Genomic DNA, 20,343 nt, shown 5'->3' with positions numbered 1-20,343 from the left:
CTTTACTCTTAAGGTAACATTCCTATCCCATTGAGTCCAAGGAAACTTCTCTGAACTGCTTTGGCACATTTATATTCTTTGTTAATTAAGGAAACGAAAGCCATGTACAGTAGTCTAGATGTGATCTTACCAATATTCTATACAACTGTAACAAAACATTCCTAATCGCTGAACCCACATAGTAACTTTTGTGATTCATGTGTCGGGACATCCAGAACCCTCTGTACATCAAAGTTCTGCAGCCTTTCTCTATTTGAATAATATACTGCATTTCTATTCTTCCTGCCAAAGTGGATATGTTCACATTTTTTCATGTCATACTCACTCAAAAGTTTTGCCTTCATAATTAACTTATTTACAACTCAGGCTTTAATTTTGCAAAAGTCCCTAGATTCTGGAAAGATGCTGTTAGATTGGAAATGAGAAAATATGACTCCTCTCATCAAGAAAGGTGACAAAAACGTGGAAACTACAGACCAGTAAAGTTAATGTCTGTCATTGGGATAATGCTGCAACCTGTTATTAAAGAGGTTATAGCAGGGAATTTGGAATGTCTCATTGCAATCAAGTGGAGTCAATTTAATTTTGTGACAGGGAAATCATGTTTTACTAATTTATTAGAGTTATTAGAGTTATGATTCAAAATAATTTTTTTTGTATCAGGCATGACATTGGTATAGATAGAGAATTGGTTAGCTAACAAGAAACAAATGTAGGCATAAATGGGCTATTTTCGTGTTGTTCAGATGAAATGAATGGAATAGTACGGGGACATCAACAATTTACAATATTAATGATGATTTGAATGAATTGATCAAATGCGTACAGGACACCATTACTTAAAGTTATGTTTGCACTCCTGAAAATCATAACTTTAAATGAAACAACTTCCATTGGAATTGATGTTAAAAACTGGAGCTAGGTTCTGTGAGGTCTTAGAGTCATACTCAGGCAGACATACTGCACAGAAACAGACTCTTTGGTCTAACTCGTCCATGCTGACCAGATATCCTAAATAAATCTAGTCCCATTTGCCAACATTTGGCCCATTTCCCTCTAAACCCTTCCTATTCATATGCCCATCCAGATGCCTTTTAAATGTTGTAATTGTTGAAGTCTCTACTACTTCCTCTGGCAGCTCATTCCATACACATACCACCCCTTCCTCTGGGAACATTTTTTTTTAAAAACATGAAATTGTTAGCCCTCTGATATTCCTTGCAAATGATATTTTTTTCAAACCTGAGCTTAGGCAGCAAATGTCAAGAAATTAAAACAACTAGCTTATAAACAAATATTCATTTCCAGTAGCAAAATATTAACCACATAAATATTATTGTGGTAACAATGAAATGGATGCTCAAAATTTAAATTTCAAACATGTCAAAAATTAATTTTGGAAATTAATTCCAGGAATACTAAGTACATATTTTCCTTGCCTTGTTTTTTTTCCTAGAAAAAAATAAGAATGTAAATTATTAAGAGATAAAACGTAGTGGCAGATATTTACTTTAACTGGGTCAACAATAGCTTTCAATTGTTTATTCTAATATATTTGACAGTCAACTTAATCAAAACACGTGGAAAAACTGCGGATACTGCACGTCTGGACAAAACCCAAGAAGCGCTGGAAATACTTATCCGGTCAGGCAGCATCGATGCAGAAAGAAAGAGTTAACATTTCAGATCGTGATTTTTTTTCGTCTCTCTGCAGATGCTGCCTAACCAGCTATTTCCAGCATATCCTATTTTTATCTTAATGAAAGCTGGGCTCTTTTGCTACAAGTGCTGAATCTCAGCTAGAGTCTCGACAGCAACAAAAACACAATTGTAGTCGTAAGTTGTTCTCCAGTATACTCAATTAATCTAAATAAAAAATGAGGTCTAACTTACTTCTTGATGCGCTTATTTGGACTTTGACTGAATCGATGCTCCCGACCGCTGTCACTTCGCTGTTTCAACACAACGAGCAGCGATGACGGATAGAGCCAGGATGCCAAAGGTCACAGGTCACACGCATTCTATTTTTCAGAACTGGATTTTATTGGAAATATAAAGAACCGAAACTCTACAAGAGAAATTTGACGCAGGGAAAACAGGTTTAAAAAACTTCCGTCGCTGGCAGCTTGCGACAACGCTTGTGCTCAGCCAGTCACCTCATTCAAATCGCGTCAGTTAGGAATTAGCGACAGCGTTCGTGCAAGAGCAACGCCAAAGCTGGTGAGGAGAGAGCACATGCGCACCCATTCGAGGCTGAGCCGGACTGGAAAATATCAGGGCTATAGTTCGAGAGAGCGCATGCGCATCGGTGCGAGCTCCGGCACCTGTAGGTGCACGCGCATGAGAGCTCTGGAGTGTGGGTGCATGTGCGCGAGAGCGAGCTTGGTCTCGAAGCAGAGAGAGAAAGCCGGAGTGTACAGGAACCGGGGTGGGGGGGAATAAGAGGGATCTCGTGGAGTTGAGAGCTCTGCCACTATGTATTACTCGGACACAGGTGAATACTACTCGGTCCGTGGCGCCGCTTGTTCGTTAACGAGGCAGTCGTCGTCGTCGTCTTTTGTTTCACCTCCTTAAGTTTGATTATCCCATTGAAGAGTTTGGTGCTGTCACTAAATATCTTGCTTCACTCAGACCCGGCCCCCGGGGGTCTGCGTCTTTCCACCGGCTCCATTGCTGAACTGGCCTAGTCCAGCTGTGTCTCATTCGTCTTCCCTTTGAGCTGTATGTATATATTTGTGTGAGTAAGAGAGAGGGCTTAGGGAACCTCAAGGATCCTGAGTCCTTGGCCTTGAGCTTAGGCTTTGTGCAACAATCAACACCAACTGATTTCTGAGCAGGTTACCTTGTGTATGCACTAGTTGTGATACACAGCATGGCTGAAGTTACATTGTTATCAAGAAATGGATACGTTATGTGTCAAATGAAACAAGGTCAATGTTAACAACAAGAATGTTAACGTGTTCGAGAAATGTTCACGCGGTTGACTTTAGCTTTTGACATTGTTTTCCTTGTACTTGGGATTGCTGGCTTTTAGTACTGGATTGAGATTTTTACACTTCTTTGCGAATACGTTCATTTTGTGTAATACAGTTTTTTTTCACGTTCTTACTATGTTCCTGTTTATGAGTAAGCACGAAAACACTAGTCTTATTTATTGCTAGTAATGATTTGTGAAGGCTTTCTTTATGGATGGTTAAGCAGAAATCTAAAGGTATCTTCATTAATTTTACAAAGTTAATAACTTGTTTGCTCCCCCCAGCTAAAGAACTGTTGTTTTAAAAGTCTTTGGTAAATGTTAAATTGTTTTGTCTAATCTGTGATTAGTTGCAGTAATCAATCTTCCTATAAGTTGCAAAAGAATTGCATAATTTGTTTAATATTTGCTTGTGGGATGTGGGTATTGTTGGCTGTGCCAGCATTTGTTGCCCATCCCTAATTGCCTTTGACAAGGTGGTGGTGAGCTGCCATCTTGAGCCACTGCAATCCTTGTGTGGAAGGTCGATCCACAATGCTGTTAGGGATAGGGAATACCAGAATTTTGACCCAACTACACTGAAGGAATGGTGATGATATATTTCTGAGTCTTCCAAATAGTTCAATAGCAGGAGTGAGTTGTGACCATTTGTTTTACTTTGATTTCACTTTATTTTCCCAAATTGCTAAGAAACCCAAATATTGAATATCTAAAGCTTCTCAATTATTTTCATAATGCAACCCAAGGGCCATCGGAAAATTTTTGCTGTTGAAAGCATCAAATAATCTCAATGTTTATCCTTTTAATACTTGAATGAACAGCAAATAATGATGTAGGCACCTTTTTATGGGCAGATTGTGAATCCCACTTCAAATCTTTCCTGGTATTTGAACTAATGTGATGACCTCCTATGGTATAGGTGAACAGAGCATAAGGAGGAGGAAACAACAGGAAAATTATTTGCTTCATTAATTATATCACCGTAAGCCACCTCAAGACTTTTGCTCTCCAATGCTATAGTTCTTGCTTAAAATGGAGGAAACCATGTTTTGTGATAAGAATATCATTGATATGAGCATTGCTGTAAAGTAAATTCGACAGGAGTTTCAGGTGTCGGCAAATATTCTGAAAAACTGATCTCAAAGATGTTTTTTCATTAAGTCTGTTAATCCAGAGCTTCATTACACTAAACCTTGTTTAGAATTTCATTATTAAAATACATGAATTATTTCAATTGTAATACTTGCTTATTAGTTGCATACTAAACAGCCAAGAGAGGTTGAGGTTGATGCTTTTAGGTATATGTGAATTTTTAAACAAAAATTAGAAGATGTTTCATCTTCAGGAGGTCATTATGTTAAGTTTCTATATTTGAGTTCTACCTCTACAAATATGTAATAAACACTTTTTTTTTGAAAAAGCCCTCTGTCACTGAAAAGTTACTCTTACAAATGTGGAATCTCATTCCTTTGCAATTTAATTATTCTTAAATTTTTATTAAAAATTTAAGCTTTGTTTGCTTATTTGGCTTTTTGCCCCTTTTTGTCTCCCCTCACTTTGACATCTTTCTTTCTCTTCATTTATCCTGTAGATGCATTTACATACTGCAATTGTGCTTCATAGTTTGGACTCCATATGCCACAATGACTCTTATTTTTTTTTTGTTTGTTTGAAGAGGCATGGTAGTACTTTCCCTGCATTTAGACGTCACTGATTCCCTGTATTATGCTATGCACTAAACCATTTCTAAAAATAAGTTGCTGTACAAAATCTCATGTGATATTGTGAGCAGCTTTAAGCATAATTAGTGGAGAGTTCAATTCTTTTGCCACTGAACACAAAATATGAGCCACGATATTTATGGTTTTTCCATCTATGTTAGTATAAATATAACCTACCTTCAACTCCACTTTCACTTCATTGCCACTGGACTTGAATAATAGCGCTAGTGACTTTGCAATGTCAAGATGTTGAAATTGCATTCACTAAACCTGACATGAAAATAAGTTTGTTTTGGAGCAATGATGACTTCTGTGCTAAAGATGGAGCAAAGTTAAATGTTTCAGTGAGACAAGCTGAGGCAGTGAGGTTGTGGTTTTGATAAAAATTCTTAAAGTGCCAGTGAATTGGTTTCACTAATTTAAATTCTTGGTTTGTCAAAATAAAATTAACATTTCAGTTGGCCTATCAGTTTAAATTAAAAAATAGAATATAACAACCAATATTAGATCAAGTAGGTGAAATGTAGCATTAGCAATCTTAAAAATTTTGAATTTTGCTATTACTAAAATGATATAAAATTGAAGCAGTTTAATCCAATATAAATATAATTGACAGATTCTTTTAGCAATTAATTTTCAGCCTCCAATGTTCTTCTGTAGGCCTGAAGACTGCATCAGCAGTGAACCAAGGGCTCTTGCTGCACACTTCAAAATGCTGCTTGAAATCTCAATCTCCGTGCTGAGAAATATAATTATCACCCCTTCAGTGGTATTGTAACTTATTTTGGGAATTCCTGACATGGAGCTACAGTAATGACATCAAGCTACCCAAGCATTCAGTTGCAAAAGGATTTGCGCAGACTTGCCTTGCTGCCAAAACACACACACAATTAATTTTTCAGTTGCTTCACGTAAAATCAAATGTGAGACATACAGATCTTTTGAAGGTGAAAGTTGAAATTTTTTGGAAAAATCTTTCCTTTTAAATATTGTTTTAATTGACACACCAGATGGAGACATTTTACAGCTCTCATCGAGAATCTGTTCTGTTGTTCAGCAACCATTACTCTTATCACCATTAAAAGCAGAGTTGGACCTTATTGACCAAGGTCTAGACTTTAATGGGATTTCTAACGGTGACATTGGTGGTCAGTAATGGTAGTGGTTATGAGAGAAAAGTGATGATTTAAATGGTTGTTGGTTTGGAAGGTGAAAATCCACAGCGCTGCCTGTGGTGGAGGACTGAGATGCAGTCTGCAACTTCAAGCTTTAAATCCCGATCTGTGCATGCATTTCATCCTGAAATTCTCATCAATTTCAGCAGGTTAATAACAGTAAACTGTTGGCAATTTACTGATAGGTTCCCTGATTGTAAAATCTGTGCTTTGTATTCTTGTTCTGCATTAGTATAATTCTGCAACTTACAGTTTTAAAAAATATTACTCTCTTGTAGATGAGAACCATAAGTGGCTGACATTCTTTTTTTCTGCAAAGTGAACTACTTTATTGACAGTGATGATCAAAAAGGTGACAAATAATTGCTATTCTTGTTCAAAATCAATTTTCTGGTAAGATTTGGTGCCAGTCCAAAATAACAATGAAGACTCTTATTTATGACATTGCCTAAGAAAATGAGCTGTACTATCAAATTATTACAAATGCAAACAAACGTGCATCTCATTTGATCACTTATTTTGTCTAGCTAGTTTTAAGAACCAGATTCTCGATTATTTCTCTGAACCTAGATTAAATATCCTATTTATCTCCAAGCCACTGAAATAATTATAGCTCTGTGCATAGAGAATAATAGATGAGCTGTTGCAGTCATATTGAGTTAATTAATTTTGTGAATAGGCTAAGTTCAGTGGCTGAATTTTGGTATCTCTTTGCTTGTATATTCCAGTATTTGCCCAGGCAATCTCTTACCTTCTGTCTTTGGTAAGTTTGATGTCATGTACCATCCATGTGTTGACTTGTATTGAGTTACATTCACCTGTGTGAGCAATGACCAGCGTTAGCTCCCTGTTGGACAATTTTATTTTGAAATTCTCACCTTGTTTGCAAATCTCTTTCCCACTGCTCCCCATCTCTGAAATCTCAATCTTTGTTGGAACTAAAGCCTGGAATTTCCACCTATGTCCTTTCTGCATATTTCTCTCTTCTCCTTTTTAAAGTCTATCCATTTCATCAAGCCTTTGGTTATCTATCCTAAAATGTGATATGTATAGGACATGAGCAGCAGAATTTTCTATAATTTCCAGTTTACCAAAGGTAAAATGTAGGAGGTTGGCCAAGGGTACATTGGACAAGTCAAGCATAGAGTTAACAAAAGGCAGGGATGAAGGTTTCAGCAGCAGAATAGCTGAAGCAGGGACTGAGTTCAACCACATTCTGGATTTAAGTGGTCTTAAAACTGACGTAGTCTTGTGGTTTGGTGTCACGACAGTTGAATGATAGTGTGGAGGGTGAGGAATGGGAGAACAGTTGGCTAAGATGTTTGAGAGTCAGGGTCTTGGATGTGAAAAGAAGCTGTTGCATTCAGACCGAGATGGGAAAGATGTGCCCACATCTGACAAATGGCAAGTAATGTAAGGGTGGGGCTAACACCATTATGTATAAAATGCACCATTCCAGACTTAGTTTGGTTATTGCCATTCGTAAGGTTTTAATGGTTCATGTCCAGTGTTATTGAGTTCTACCAAAAGTAAATAGACAGGAATTTGAATTGTGGTAGGTTTTTAATGATGTCTCATGAGAGAGGGAACATGAAATGTATTCTAGAGCATGAAGCTGAGGTAACTGATAAACCAATAGATGGCAGGTGACACAGTTAAATGAATCATGCCTTAGACTTTAAATTGTTCATTTTAACATCTGAAATAGCTTTGTGTTATCCATGACTTAATTTGTATAATTCTTTCAGTGACTCACAAGATTGTGACTTTAAATCTCTCTCCCACAGCATTGAGGCAAAAATCTAAGCTGTTGTGCCAGGCTGGCAGTGTCTCATGTTTCATTGTCACTTCCAAATACGATTATTACAGTGCTTTCCTAACTGGTCTGAAATATTCCACCTTCCACCAAGATTCTGTTGCCCACATCCTAACCAAGTACTGTTTGCCCATCATCACTGTTCTCTTTAGCCTATGTTGGAACTTGGTCTGTGGATATTTCAAGCTTTAAATTCTCATTGACGTTTGTTCTTCCACTCTGGCCTCTTAGGCACCTGTCCCTTTCCTCACCACTGGTGACTATGCCTTCCTCCATTTAATTCTGAAGTAAAAGGTTTTCGTCTTCACCTGTAACATTCTCTTCAAGACCTTTGACCATTCATTTGGTCACATGTCCCACCAGCTCTTTCTTCAAAACATCAAATGTATTCGTTGCACTGACATGAATTACTTGATAATATTATGCACAATATAACTACAAATTCTGGCTGTCATTTTTTTTTTATTTTAAAATATCAGAATCTTTTATGAAGCAGAAAAATAAAAATAAATTCACTACTCCAAGTATCTGGTCAGGTCATGAATCAGCATAGGTTAGTACTTCTGCATGTCCAATTAATTTGGTTTTTTTTATTGGGTGAATCTAATTTTCTTTGAATTTTACCGCAGCTTTTATGGTTCCCCAATTATGTTGCATAAATCTTTTCTTTCTCCCATATTTTTTCTACCCAATGATATTGCAAAATCGAAAGATACGGCTTCAGCTATTGAGGCAAATTTAATCTTCATAACTAGGTTCAAAATGGATGTACCCATTTCACAAAATTGTAACTGAGCAAATGGTGAGTGAAAGCTTGAGTCTGATTTTTTTTTTTTTTTTTGCAGGTGATTTAAAAATGAAAGGTCATGCATTTATTTTTCAAGTTTCAACTTCTGTAAACACCTGCCTGTTGATTATTTGTAGATGCCATAAGTGGACGCATGCGAGCAAAGAAAAGGCCGCCTATTTTTGAAGGATCAATGGATACCAACCCTCCACTAAGATCATCAGGAAGACAGGTTTTGTTCAGTGCCACTAAAACTAATACTCACTGTGGTTTTCAGCTTACTTTTTCATTAAAGTGGGTTTCATCTGTGGAACAAATTTAACATTAGATTCATGTCAAATGCCTTTGAAGTCAATGCATCTTTCAATTGTTGGTACATAGAAACCAATGGAAGTTAAATTATGTACAGGTAGTATTGTATGTTTTGGATTTAAATTTAATATTTTTTGAACAGTTTTTGTATTTAATTTGATATTCAATGTTCCTTTCAAAGTATGGGTATTTTTAAATTATAAATGTTCTTGTGTGATGTAACACATGGAGAGGTGAAGATAGAGAATGTACGCTCAAATGCGTTCTGTAATTTGATGCATTTCATATGTGTAGCAAAAGATGATCACATTCCTGCAAGGCTGCAAATATTCTTTAATCACATTTTCATAAGAAATGAACAGAATTAGGCTTTTTGGCCTATCGCGCCGGCTCTGCCATTCGATCATGGTTGATATGTTTCTCAAACTGATTCTTCGGCCTTCTCTCCATGACACCGATCTTTTTGCCAGTCAAGAAGCCATCTACCTCGGTCTTAAATACACTCATGGACTTGGCCTCCACAGGCCTCTGTGGCAATGAGTTCCACGGATTAATCACCCTCTGGTTGAGGAAATTCCTCCCATCTCCGTTCTAAAGGGTCATTCTTCACTCCAAGACTGTCTCTCTCCAATTGTGGAAACATCTTCTCCATGTCCACTCTGTCTAGGCCTCTCAGGTTTTCAAACTACACCCATCCTTCTACACTTCAGATAGAGTCCCAGAGTCCTCAACTGCTGCACATCTGACAAGCCCTTTACCCCAGGATTATTCTTGTAAGCCTCTTCTGGAGCCCCCTTAAGGTCAACATATCCATCCTTGGATATGGGGTTCAGGACTGCCCATAATCTTCCAAATGTGGTCTGACCAGAGCCTTATTCAGTCTAAGCAGTGCATCTTGCTGTTGTATTCTAGTCCTTGTGAAATGATCGCTAACATTACATTTGTCTTCCTAACTGCCAACTAGGGTGGCACTGTTACCTCACAGCGTCAGGGACCTGGGTTCGATTCCAACCTCGAGTGACTGTGCAAACTCCACACAGATATTCTCCCCATGTCTGCGTGGGCTTCCTCTGGGTGCTCTGGTTTCCTCCCACAGTCCAAAGATGTGCAGGATAGGTGGATTGACAGGGATGTTTAGGTTAAGTGGGTTAGACATGGGAAATACAGGGGTAGGGAATGGATGTGGGTGGGATGCTGTTGGGAAGGACGGTGTGGACTTGTTGGGCTGAATGGCCTTATTCCAAACTGTAGGGATTGGATGAAAGTTGTAGCCATCATCCAGCAATGAACTTGTGGTTGACCTGTGATGTCACTCTTTTGTGCTGTGCCCTTTGTTCTGGGCTTCAATATATCCTGCTTAACAAAAAAACTTTACAAAGTATGAGCCTAAAAAAAGAAGCGAGCACAAAGCACTTCTTCCCCTCTGCACCGAATTTCTGTGTTGCCTCCAAATTCCCCAAACTATATGCTCGTTTGGGCTGTGTCTCACTGCAGATGTGATCTCCTTCCTCATTGTGCAAAGCTTACTGATCATGTGCTTTCGATAGGCCCTTTCTTAAATAGGGCTGAGATGACCTGCAGTAGTTAATCTTCAATAGTACTTAGCACCTGTTCAGGCTTCAAGTAATTGACAACTGCCCATCAGTGAACTTATTAACCTTTTCACACATCTACCAAATTTTAACCTTTTTAAAACGGAGAAGAAAAAGAAAGATTAAACAATCTGTCCCCACAAGCCACCAAATTTGCCAAACTCTGTACTTGCTTGGGCAGTATCTCAGCCGATGTGATTGCTCCTTACTGATCATACTAAGCTTAATGATTGTGTGATTTCAAGGCCCTTACTCAACTTATTGTTGCATGGAATTTACTGTTCTCAACTAAAGATGCAATTTGCACTGTACTACTTGCAATCTTAGGAAGATGCAAGATGGATGTTATTGCAGGTTTTCAGTTTAATCTGAGTTGTTGTAAGTGACATGTCAGATATAGTATGAGCCATGGACTGTAGAAGATTGTGGCATTTGATAGGAACAAAAGCAGAAATTGCTGGAAAAACGCAGCATGGCTGGCAGCATCTGTGGAGAGAAAAAAAAATCAGACTTAACATTTTGGGTCCGGTGATCCTTCCTCAGAACACCGGTTCTGAGATATGGTCACCAGACCCGAAATGTTAGGTCTGATATTTTTTTTTCTCCACAGATGCTGCCAGACCTGCTGAGCTTTTCCAGCAATTTCTGTTTTTTGTTCCTGATTTACAGCATCTGCAGTTCTTTTGGTTTTTATCTAGTATTTGATAGAACTAGTTTAATATTACGTGTCCTGTCAACACATCATAATGGTCTGTAGTTGTATTTTATATAAATTTGAAATAGTCATTTGGTAGTACAGAACTTAGATGTTCTAAAAGCACACACTTTGCCACTTTTCAACTTGATTATATCAGGATAATTCCCAAGAATACTAATTTTTAAACCAAATGCGTTGACTCGGATTACTTGAGGCATTGCCTTGATCAGTGAAATGGCAAATGGCTGTCAGATATTTTGTTGAGTTGAAACAGATACAGTGTAAGTACATTTTCTTTCTGTCTGCGAATAGCAGTATCCTGTATACAAATATATGTAACTTCTAGTATGTGTAAGTACACTATGCTGCTACCCAGTATTCAATTCTAAATTGGTTATTGGCATAATTCTTCTCTCTTGGGATTATCCAGTCTAGAAATGTCAGCAAAATAGACAGCCATTCTCTGGTTTATTAGAAATCTGAATCAATATGTCTAGTTTAAAGTTTAAACAAAGCCTGACAACAAACTATCAATCATCATTAATGGGTGCATCCTCCATGGTAACATCTCTACTGGAGTCCACATACCAACCAATCAGCAGTGTCCCCAGTATAAATGTTTTCCCCTTGAATTTTTATTCTTGTGAATTACGTAGAGACAAGGAGCAAAAGTAGGCTTTTCAGTCCTTTGAGTCTACTCTAGCATTCATTATGATCATGGCTGATCATTCGCCTTAATAGTCTGTTCCTGCTTTTTTCCCCCCCATATCCTTTGATCCCTTTAGCCCCAAGTGGAATGTCTAACTTCTTGAAATTAATACAATTTTTTGGTCTCAACTGCTTACTTTGGTAGCGAATTCTGCAGGCTCACCTCTGTGTGAAGAAATTTCTCCTCATCTCAGTCCTAAATGATCTACCCAATATCCTTAGAATTGTTTTGAGAAGTGTGAGATGAAAAGCTTGGACAAAATTTGAAAAATAATATGAACTTGAAGGTATTTGTGGAGTGAGATCCAAATTTTATTGTCAAATTCAATTTGCATTTTTTTTTTACAATGAAGGTCAAGAAGAAAACTTTTGAAACTGAGGAAGAGGAAGAGGGTTCTGAAAAGAAATATAGGAAGTGTGAAAAAGCTGGCTGCAGTGCAACATATCCTGTTTGTTTTGCAAGTGCTGCAGAGAGGCAAGTGAAATTAATTCTGTATTGCAACAACTTACAATGTACATAAGGACTATTGTGCAGCTGTTCAATTGGAATCTCTTCAGTTCCTTTTGGGTAATTTTCCTGGTATTGGTGCAGATTTGGGCTTTACAAATGCTGAGTTTTTATTAAAGTATGTGCTTAATGTAATTATGATATTGGTCAGAGTTCTTGAAGTTTTGACATGAATTCAACAGGGATCAAAATGTATTTTGTTTTAGTGTTTGGTTTCATTATCAGTTTTCATTTGCACTGTTCTTTGAGGTGATGTAATCAAATTGTTGACATATTTGGACTTTCTGAAGCAGAATTGGAAGAACTCACCAAAATCTTCAATCATCGCCCTTCTGTTGAACTTGAAGACAAGAGAAGCCATCATTATCTGAATTTCAAAGTATCTAAATTGGCACAAGATAGATTTGAATAGGAAAAAGTCTCTTACATAGCTGACACACACTTCTGGGCAAAATAAACCATCATTCTAAACATCCTTTCCATGGATTGTTGATGCCACAACTGAACGTTTGCATGTTTGTCCCTTACACAGTCCCTGCACCTCCAGATATTTGAGATTCTTTGAGATGAAATAACATTTAAGTGCAAATCTAGATTAAATTCTCCTGTGGACAGTGTTCATTATAATAGCATCCATTGTATTTCCCCTGTTTTGCAAGGAATTCACCTGTTTTCAGGTTTTATTTAGCTGAGTTACTCGATCTAGGCAGTCTTCCTCACTGCTGTAGCCTCACTTTTGTGCTGCCACAAACCCAGGTTGCTGATAGACTCAGCATAATTCTTAGTAGCAGGAAATGCAAGCAAACACTAACTTGTGGATCAGCTTTGAGGATCAGCTCCTCATCAATTCTGTCAATTTTACCTACAGCCTGATGACAGCCTTTCTCTGGTTAGTTACATCTGTGATTGCATTTTCCAAGGTGTTCTGGGGGCTTTAGAAGCTGACTTAACTCGTCATGCATGAACTTCTATGTAGATTTAAATGGTGATATCTAATTGCTATACTTGCTTATAAATTTCCTATGATATAAATCTGTTTATAACTGACACTTCATAATTGTTCAATAGAAGAATGATTAGATAGAGTTCTGGTACGTTTTCAATACTACTTAGCTTCAAGATAATTTTAGGAATATTTAGCGGTGTGCCAGGGTGAAATGAGTATTGTGCTACCAATGTGTCATTCACAGACAAACCCTGAAGCTTCTTTTTAAACTGGCTGTCTCAAAAAATCTAATTTCGTCTTTGGATGGTGGTGTCCTTCTGATGTTCAGGGTAACAGATTTAAATAGGATTACACAGATTGTACAGCACAGAAATAGATCATTTGATCCAACTTGTCTATGTTCACATTTATGCTCGACTTCAGACTCTTTTTTCATTCCTCATCTAAATCTACCATCGTAACTTTGTTCCCTTCTCCTTTGTTTCCTTGCCTAACTTCGCCTTAAATGCATTGATAATATTTACTCAACCACTCCCTGTGGCAGCAAGTTCCACATGCTCACCATTTGGGCTTTGTCCTGAATTCCCTATTGGATTCAAAATTGGGTGCTGCCCCACTGTTTACAAAGAATTGTCTTGAAATTCCAACTTTTCTTTCAGCTGTGTTGGTTAAATGAGGTATGGCAGGCATTACCATGTCCCAGAGGATAACTTCAAAGTGATATAATTGGTGAAAAATTGGAGTTGAGTTATCTTTTGGCAAATTAGTAATTCACTGCATGAGCCAGACTACTCTGGAATGCTGTTTATTTGACAAGTGAGCTTGGACTAAATGGGAGCTGAAATGGCTGCCAGGGCATTCAGAGCTGAGATTGCTCCCATCTCACCAGATGACCCTGTGCCTCAATACTTGACTTTGTCATTGCTGGGTATATTCTCCATATGTATACTGGTCTATATGCTTTTGATAATGACCTACCTAAAAGTAATTTCTATTGGTTCCAGTTTGTAGACATAATTTCAAAAAGAATTGAACATAGTAAATAGATTCCAACCTGGGTAAGGGGCCACCCGTTTTTGTTTTCGTGCAAAGTGTTTATTGATTATACCAATCTAACAGCTGTCACTCCACTTTCCTCCTTTAGATATTTTCTGATCAACCTGTTCAGAGATGTTATGACACCTCTGGAGCAGGGGCTTGATTCTAGCTCACTCGGCTCGGAGTTAGGGATATTATTACTGCATCACAAGATCCGTCCTCAGTTCCACCTTTGTAGATGTTAGTACAACTTATCCCAAGTTGGACCTCCTCCTTCAGAGGTAGAGCCAAGGCCGTGATCTACCAGACAGGACTGATCCCTATGCCCCCATCTGTTTGGAGATTTGAGTCCAGGCAGGCCACAGATATTTTTCATCAACTGTTCAGAGAAGTTATGACACACGTCTGAAGCAGGTGGGACTTGAGGTCAGGCCTCCTGGCTTAGAGGTGGGAACATTACCACTGCACCACAAGACGTTCCCATTTTATTTTGGAGGGGTGCTTTGTACAGCTGGTAAGTATTCCTGCTAAGGGCAGCCAGAGATTGATTATATAGGATATCTGATGAGTGACACTAGTAGAAAATTTGACAAAGATCTTGGTTATTTAGGTCTTGATTCCTTGTGAAATGACATTGATGTAAAGCTGCACAACAAGAGCATGGCACAGTGGCTTAGTGGTTATTAGCACCTCACAGCGCCAGGAACTTGGGTTCGATTCCACCCTTGGGCAACTGTCTGTCTGGAGTTTGCATGTTCTCCCTATGTTTGCGTGGATTTCCTCCGGGTGCTTCGGTTTCCTCCCATAGTCCAAAGATGTGCAGGCTAGGTGGATTGGCCATGCTAAATTGCCCATAGTGTTCAGGGATGTGTAGATTAGGTGGGTTATAGGGGAATGGGTCTGGGTGGGATGGTCCGAGGGTTGGTGTGGACTTGTTGGGCCGAAGGGCCTGTTTCCACACTGTAGGGATTCTATGATTCCACCTTTTTTCTGATCGACCTGTTCAAAGGTGTTATTACACAGTTATGGAGCAGGTGGGACTTGAACCAGGTCCACTGGCTCAGGGGTAGGTACACAACCACACACCACTAGGGCCCGTTACGTTAGTGCTCCGGGAGTTGTGGTAATGAATCAATTGCTAAATACATTGAACAGGTTGATTAAAATATCTCCGATATTTTTATGCACCTTTGGAGCAGGTGGAACTTGAATACTACTACTGAGCCAGAAGAGCCCTTTTATTTGTTTGATCAACCTGTTCAATGTTACCTCACACCTCTCGAGCAGGTGGGACTTGAACCCAGGCCTTCTGGTCTAGAGGTAGAGACACAATGACTATACCACAAGAGCCCTTCTCATTTCCACCTTTTATATATCCAGACATCAATTAACAGCCTAGAAATTAACATTTTCTGAAGAAGGGTCTCGACCCGAAACGTCAGTTTTCCTGCTCCTCTGATGCTGCCTGGCTTGCTGTGTTCCTCCAGCTCCACACTATGTTATCTCTGACTCCAGCACCGGCAGTTCTTACTATCTCTCATTAAAGGTACTCCATCTGATTTATGCATAACATTTGCACCATGGTTGGTAAATAGTTGATATAGGTGGAAGAAAATTAACTTGGTTTTATTGCCATTATGGAAATGTGGCTGCAGGTGATCAAGACTGGTACCTAAACGTTCAAGGATATTCAACATTTAAGAACGATGGGCAAAAATGATGATAGGTGGGGTTGTGCTGTTAATAAGGAATGGGATCAGTACATTGTGCACCAGTATTGTGGACAATAGATTCATGACATGTGCATGAGAGAATTTCCAAGAGAAAATAACGGGAGAGCTCTGATTTTTTTTTTTTTTGACTGACTGCTCAGCTAAACAACCTACTTCAGTTGACCCTCAGTTGAGCTACTGTTCCCACGTCCACTGTCACTCAAAACCTGAATTTGCCTTTTTTAACATTGATCAAATTAACTTATCAGCTGTTTATCCTGCCAGACTTGACTATTGCTCACCATGACAATGATCATTCTGTTTCTCTCTTCTACTACCACTACCACCACCACCACCCACCCACCCGCCCCCGTCCCGTATTGATGGTTTTGGAACTTGCATCAAGTCCTCATCCTTCTGACCCATATTAAATCCTAATTCCCCGAAGAGTTTAAAATTTTTATCCTTGTGTTCAGATCATTGCATGATTTTTCCTCTCCCTATCTCAAACATCTTCCCAGTCCTTCTTTCATTTTGTCCTCATGTATGACTGGCTTCTCTTTCACCACAATTGGTAGCCATGTTTCAACTTTCTTTGTCCTAAGGTCTGGAATTCCCTCATTTTCCCCATGAAAACATTTCTCAAATCTTTGGTCACGTTTATGGTCAGACGTTCAGTTAGTAAGACATTTGTCCCTCTGTTTCCATTGAATCTTTTTCCTGTAGAATAACTCGGGATATTTTACCAAATTGAAGATACTATATGGTTGCATCCTGTTACTGTGGCCTACCTACTTGCAGTAGGATGTTTGAGATGACTAGTATTCTGGAAGAATTTTAGGGGCTGATCTAATTTGGATGCAGGGGTTATGTTCTCACGTTTTGGTTTAGTACAACGAGATTACATTGTAGTCATCTAAAGTTTCTAAACATTTACAGGGAGAGGTTAAAAATTCATATTTAAATACTACTGTTCATAGTCGTTGAGTTTCAAAACCATTTTCAGCCAATCAGTGAATGTTTGAAAAATGTAGTCACTGCTGTAATATAGGCAACAGGGCAGCTATTTTATGCACAGAAAGCTCTCACAAGCAGCAGTGTAGTATTGTCAAAATAACTTTTTGTCACAGAGTCATATAGCTGTACACCTTTGGTCCAACTCGTCCATCCCAACCAGATATCCTAAACTGATGTAGTCCCACTTGCCAGCATTTAGCCCTCTAAGCCCTTCCTATTCATGTACCCATCCAGATCCTTTTAAATGTTGTAATTGTACCGGCCTCCTCCTCTTTGTCTGGCAACTCATTCCATACGTACATCATCCTCTGTGTGAAAAGGTTGCCTCTTAGGTCCCTTTTAAATGTTTCCCCTCTCACTTTAAACTGATGCCCTCTAGTTCTGGACACCCCCACCCTGGGGAACAGACCTTGGCCAATCACCCTATCTGTGTCCATCATGATTTTATAAACTTCTGTAAGGTCACCCGTCAGCCTCCGATACTGCAGTGAAAATAGCCCCAGCCTATTCAGTCTCTCCTTGTAGCTCAACCCTCCCACCCTGGCACCATCTTTGTAAATCTTTTCTGGTCCCTTTCAAGTTTCACAACGTCCTTCCTATAGCAAGGAGACCAGAACTGAATGCAGTATTGCAAAAGTCATCTAACCATTTTCATGTTGATTTAGGAATAAATATGGGTTAGGTCACAAAAGTTTCTCCTGGGTTTCTGCAAAGTGATGGAATGAACTTTTATGTCTGCCCGAGTTAGTAGACAAAGTCTCTGTGATTAATGCCACCATCTAAAACATAACTGACACTTAAACATTCAGAATTTTTTGTTTCTGTTTAAAATTAGAATGATTTTGTTTTCTTTTAAATTCCTTTTTTGTGATTTATCATTTTTAGATGTGCTAAAAATGGTTATACATCACGCTGGTACCATTTATCTTGTGGGGAACATTTCTGCAATGAATGCTTTGATCATTGTTACAGAAGGTAAGTTTCTGGAATTTATTTGTTTTTACATTATTTTCTACCTTTTTGAAGTGATTATTGTTTCTCAACCAAAGATGCCAGCAGGTAAACCTGTTCTTAAACCTGAAGCACTTTTTTAAAAAATATATTCAAGATGCAGTTAGATATTTTTTCATCAAATTAATCTGGTAGAATCTAATTTTCAAGTAAATTTATTTTCATAAAATGCCAGCACCAGTTGGGAATATATCTGAACTGTGAGATGTCAGTCAATCAGGAATAGTCAGCATAGATTTGTTAAGGGAGGATTGTGTTTGACAAGTTTGATCGAATTTTATCAAATGCATTTGATGTGCTCTGCATGCCAGACTTTTGATAAAGTCCGTCATGGCAGACTTTTGAAAAAAGAAAAGCCTATGGAATCTGAGGCAAAGTAGCATGTTGGATCCAAAATTGGCTGAGAGGCAGGAAATAAAAGGTTTCAATGGTCTTAAAGGATGCTTCAATGACTGGAAGTCTGTTTCCATTGGGGATCCGCAGGGCTCGTTCTTGCTGTTATTGGTATATCTGAATGATTTGGACTTGATCACACCCTCTGCATTCGTGATTTTTGCGCTGACACTAAAATTAGTAAGGTAGTGAATAGTGTGGAGGATTTTCATAAGCAGTGGAGTTAATGAGGGGAAATGAATTTAAGGTAAGAGGTAGAACTGTAAGAGGACAGTAGAGAAATGTTTACACCCTGCGGGTGGTGGGAGTCTGGCTTTTGCTGCTTCGAAGAGTGGTCAAGTCAAAAACACTCTTAACATTTAAGCAGTATTTAGATATTCGCTTGCATTGTCATATCATCCAGATCTATGTGCCAAAAGCTAGAAAACGTTCGTAGTGTATTTAGATCTTTGGCACAGGGTCAGTGGGCTGAATGACGCGCCCTTTGCTGTAAATGTCTATGAGCCATTTAGAACAGAGATGAGGAATTTCTTCACTCAGAGGGTGGTGAAACTTTTGGAGTTCTGTATTTCAGAGAACTGAGTACATTCATGACTGAGGTCGATAGATTGATTCATAATTGTCACGTCGATTGGTACGTGGGTAGTGTAGGAAAATGATATTGAAGTAGAAGATCAGGCATGATCTCATTGAATTGTGTAGTGGGCTCGAAGAACTGAATGGCTTTTGGTCCTATTTCTTATGCCGTCTTGAACTGATTTGATTCAACAGATTTGAGTCAAAAGCAACCTATTTGGCTAGTTTAAATACAGCGTGGAGCTGGAGGAACACAGCAGGTCAGGCAGAATCAGGAGCAGGAGAGTTGATGAATTGGGCATAGATCCTGAAGAAGGGTCTAGGCCCAAAATGTCGACTCGCTTGCTCCTCTGATGCTGTCTGACCTGTGATCCTCCAGCTCCATACTGTATTGACTCTGATTCCAGCATCTGCAGTTCTTGCTATCTTTATTTGCTTATTTTTCTGTCCAATTTATCAATGGGTGATTTGTCCACAACTTCCTGTAGAAATTCAGCACTTTTGGCAAGAATTAAGTGCTGACTTCAATGTTGAAACTTTATTTCAATATGACTTACTTCCAATAACAATGTAACTGCAAGTTTAAATTATATTTGACCTAATCTACCCAATTTTTTTGAAAATCTGTAATGCTTTTCTCATTTTGTATAAATTTCTTTCCATAATAAAATTCAAATATCCAAATTTATGATGGAAACTCCAAAAACTAACTATACCTACCCACTTTTGGATAATTTTGAAGGCAGAAGGGGAGGGTCCAGGGTTCATGGCACATATCAGTACCAGTGAAATGAATAGAGAGAGAGTGTGGACCAGCTAGCACAGAGACTAGCAATTTCCCAGATTATTTTGGGTGTCACATAGAATTGATTATAGAAATAGAAGGATAGAGCAGGTGAATGTGTTGCTGGAGGCATTATGTTAGAAGGAGGGCTTTAGATTCTGGTGACATTAGGACCACTTGCTGAGGAGATGGGACTTCTACAGCCTGGAGAGATTGGACTAAACAGAGTCAGGATGAATCACTTACGACAATTTGGTGTTTATTGGGACAGAGTTTAAACCCAAAGTTCCACAGATCCCAGTGGTTATTTGGGACTGAGCATGTCCCAAATTAATAATCTGGTTTCATTGAGTACTCTACCACTTCATCTTTTTTTCCTCTTTATTCATTAACAGGATGAGGTTATCTGGCTAGCCAGCATTTATTGCCCATACCTAATTGCCCAGAGGCAGTTCAGAGTCAATCACATTGCTGTAGATCTGGAGTTGCATGTAGTCCAGACCAAGTAAAGATGACAGTTTCCTTCCCTAGAGGGCAATAGTCAACCGCATGGGTTTTTCTGACAATCAGCAATGG

At 38.7% G+C, this 20,343-nt stretch overlaps 1 protein-coding gene across 1 annotated transcript in view; it reads left to right on the top strand.

Annotated features, from left to right (window-relative positions):
• The first annotated feature begins 2,283 nt into the window (after positions 1-2,283).
• Positions 2,284-20,343, top strand: part of LOC125485568 (lysine-specific histone demethylase 1B-like) — a 49,038-nt gene continuing 30,978 nt past the window's right edge. Inside the window, exons 1-4 of the mRNA XM_048608891.1 lie at positions 2,284-2,326; positions 8,611-8,705; positions 12,136-12,257; positions 17,889-17,978. Of these exons, the coding sequence (XP_048464848.1) occupies positions 2,299-2,326; positions 8,611-8,705; positions 12,136-12,257; positions 17,889-17,978 (335 nt within the window). The 5' untranslated portion in view covers positions 2,284-2,298. The remainder of the gene's footprint in view (positions 2,327-8,610; positions 8,706-12,135; positions 12,258-17,888; positions 17,979-20,343) is intronic.

Source organism: Rhincodon typus, chromosome 2 (assembly GCF_021869965.1).
Source record: "Rhincodon typus isolate 14 chromosome 2, sRhiTyp1.1, whole genome shotgun sequence".
NCBI lineage: Eukaryota > Metazoa > Chordata > Chondrichthyes > Orectolobiformes > Rhincodontidae > Rhincodon > Rhincodon typus.
The sequence above is the reverse complement of the archived record's forward strand: the minus strand, read 5'-3'. Positions and strand labels throughout refer to the sequence as shown.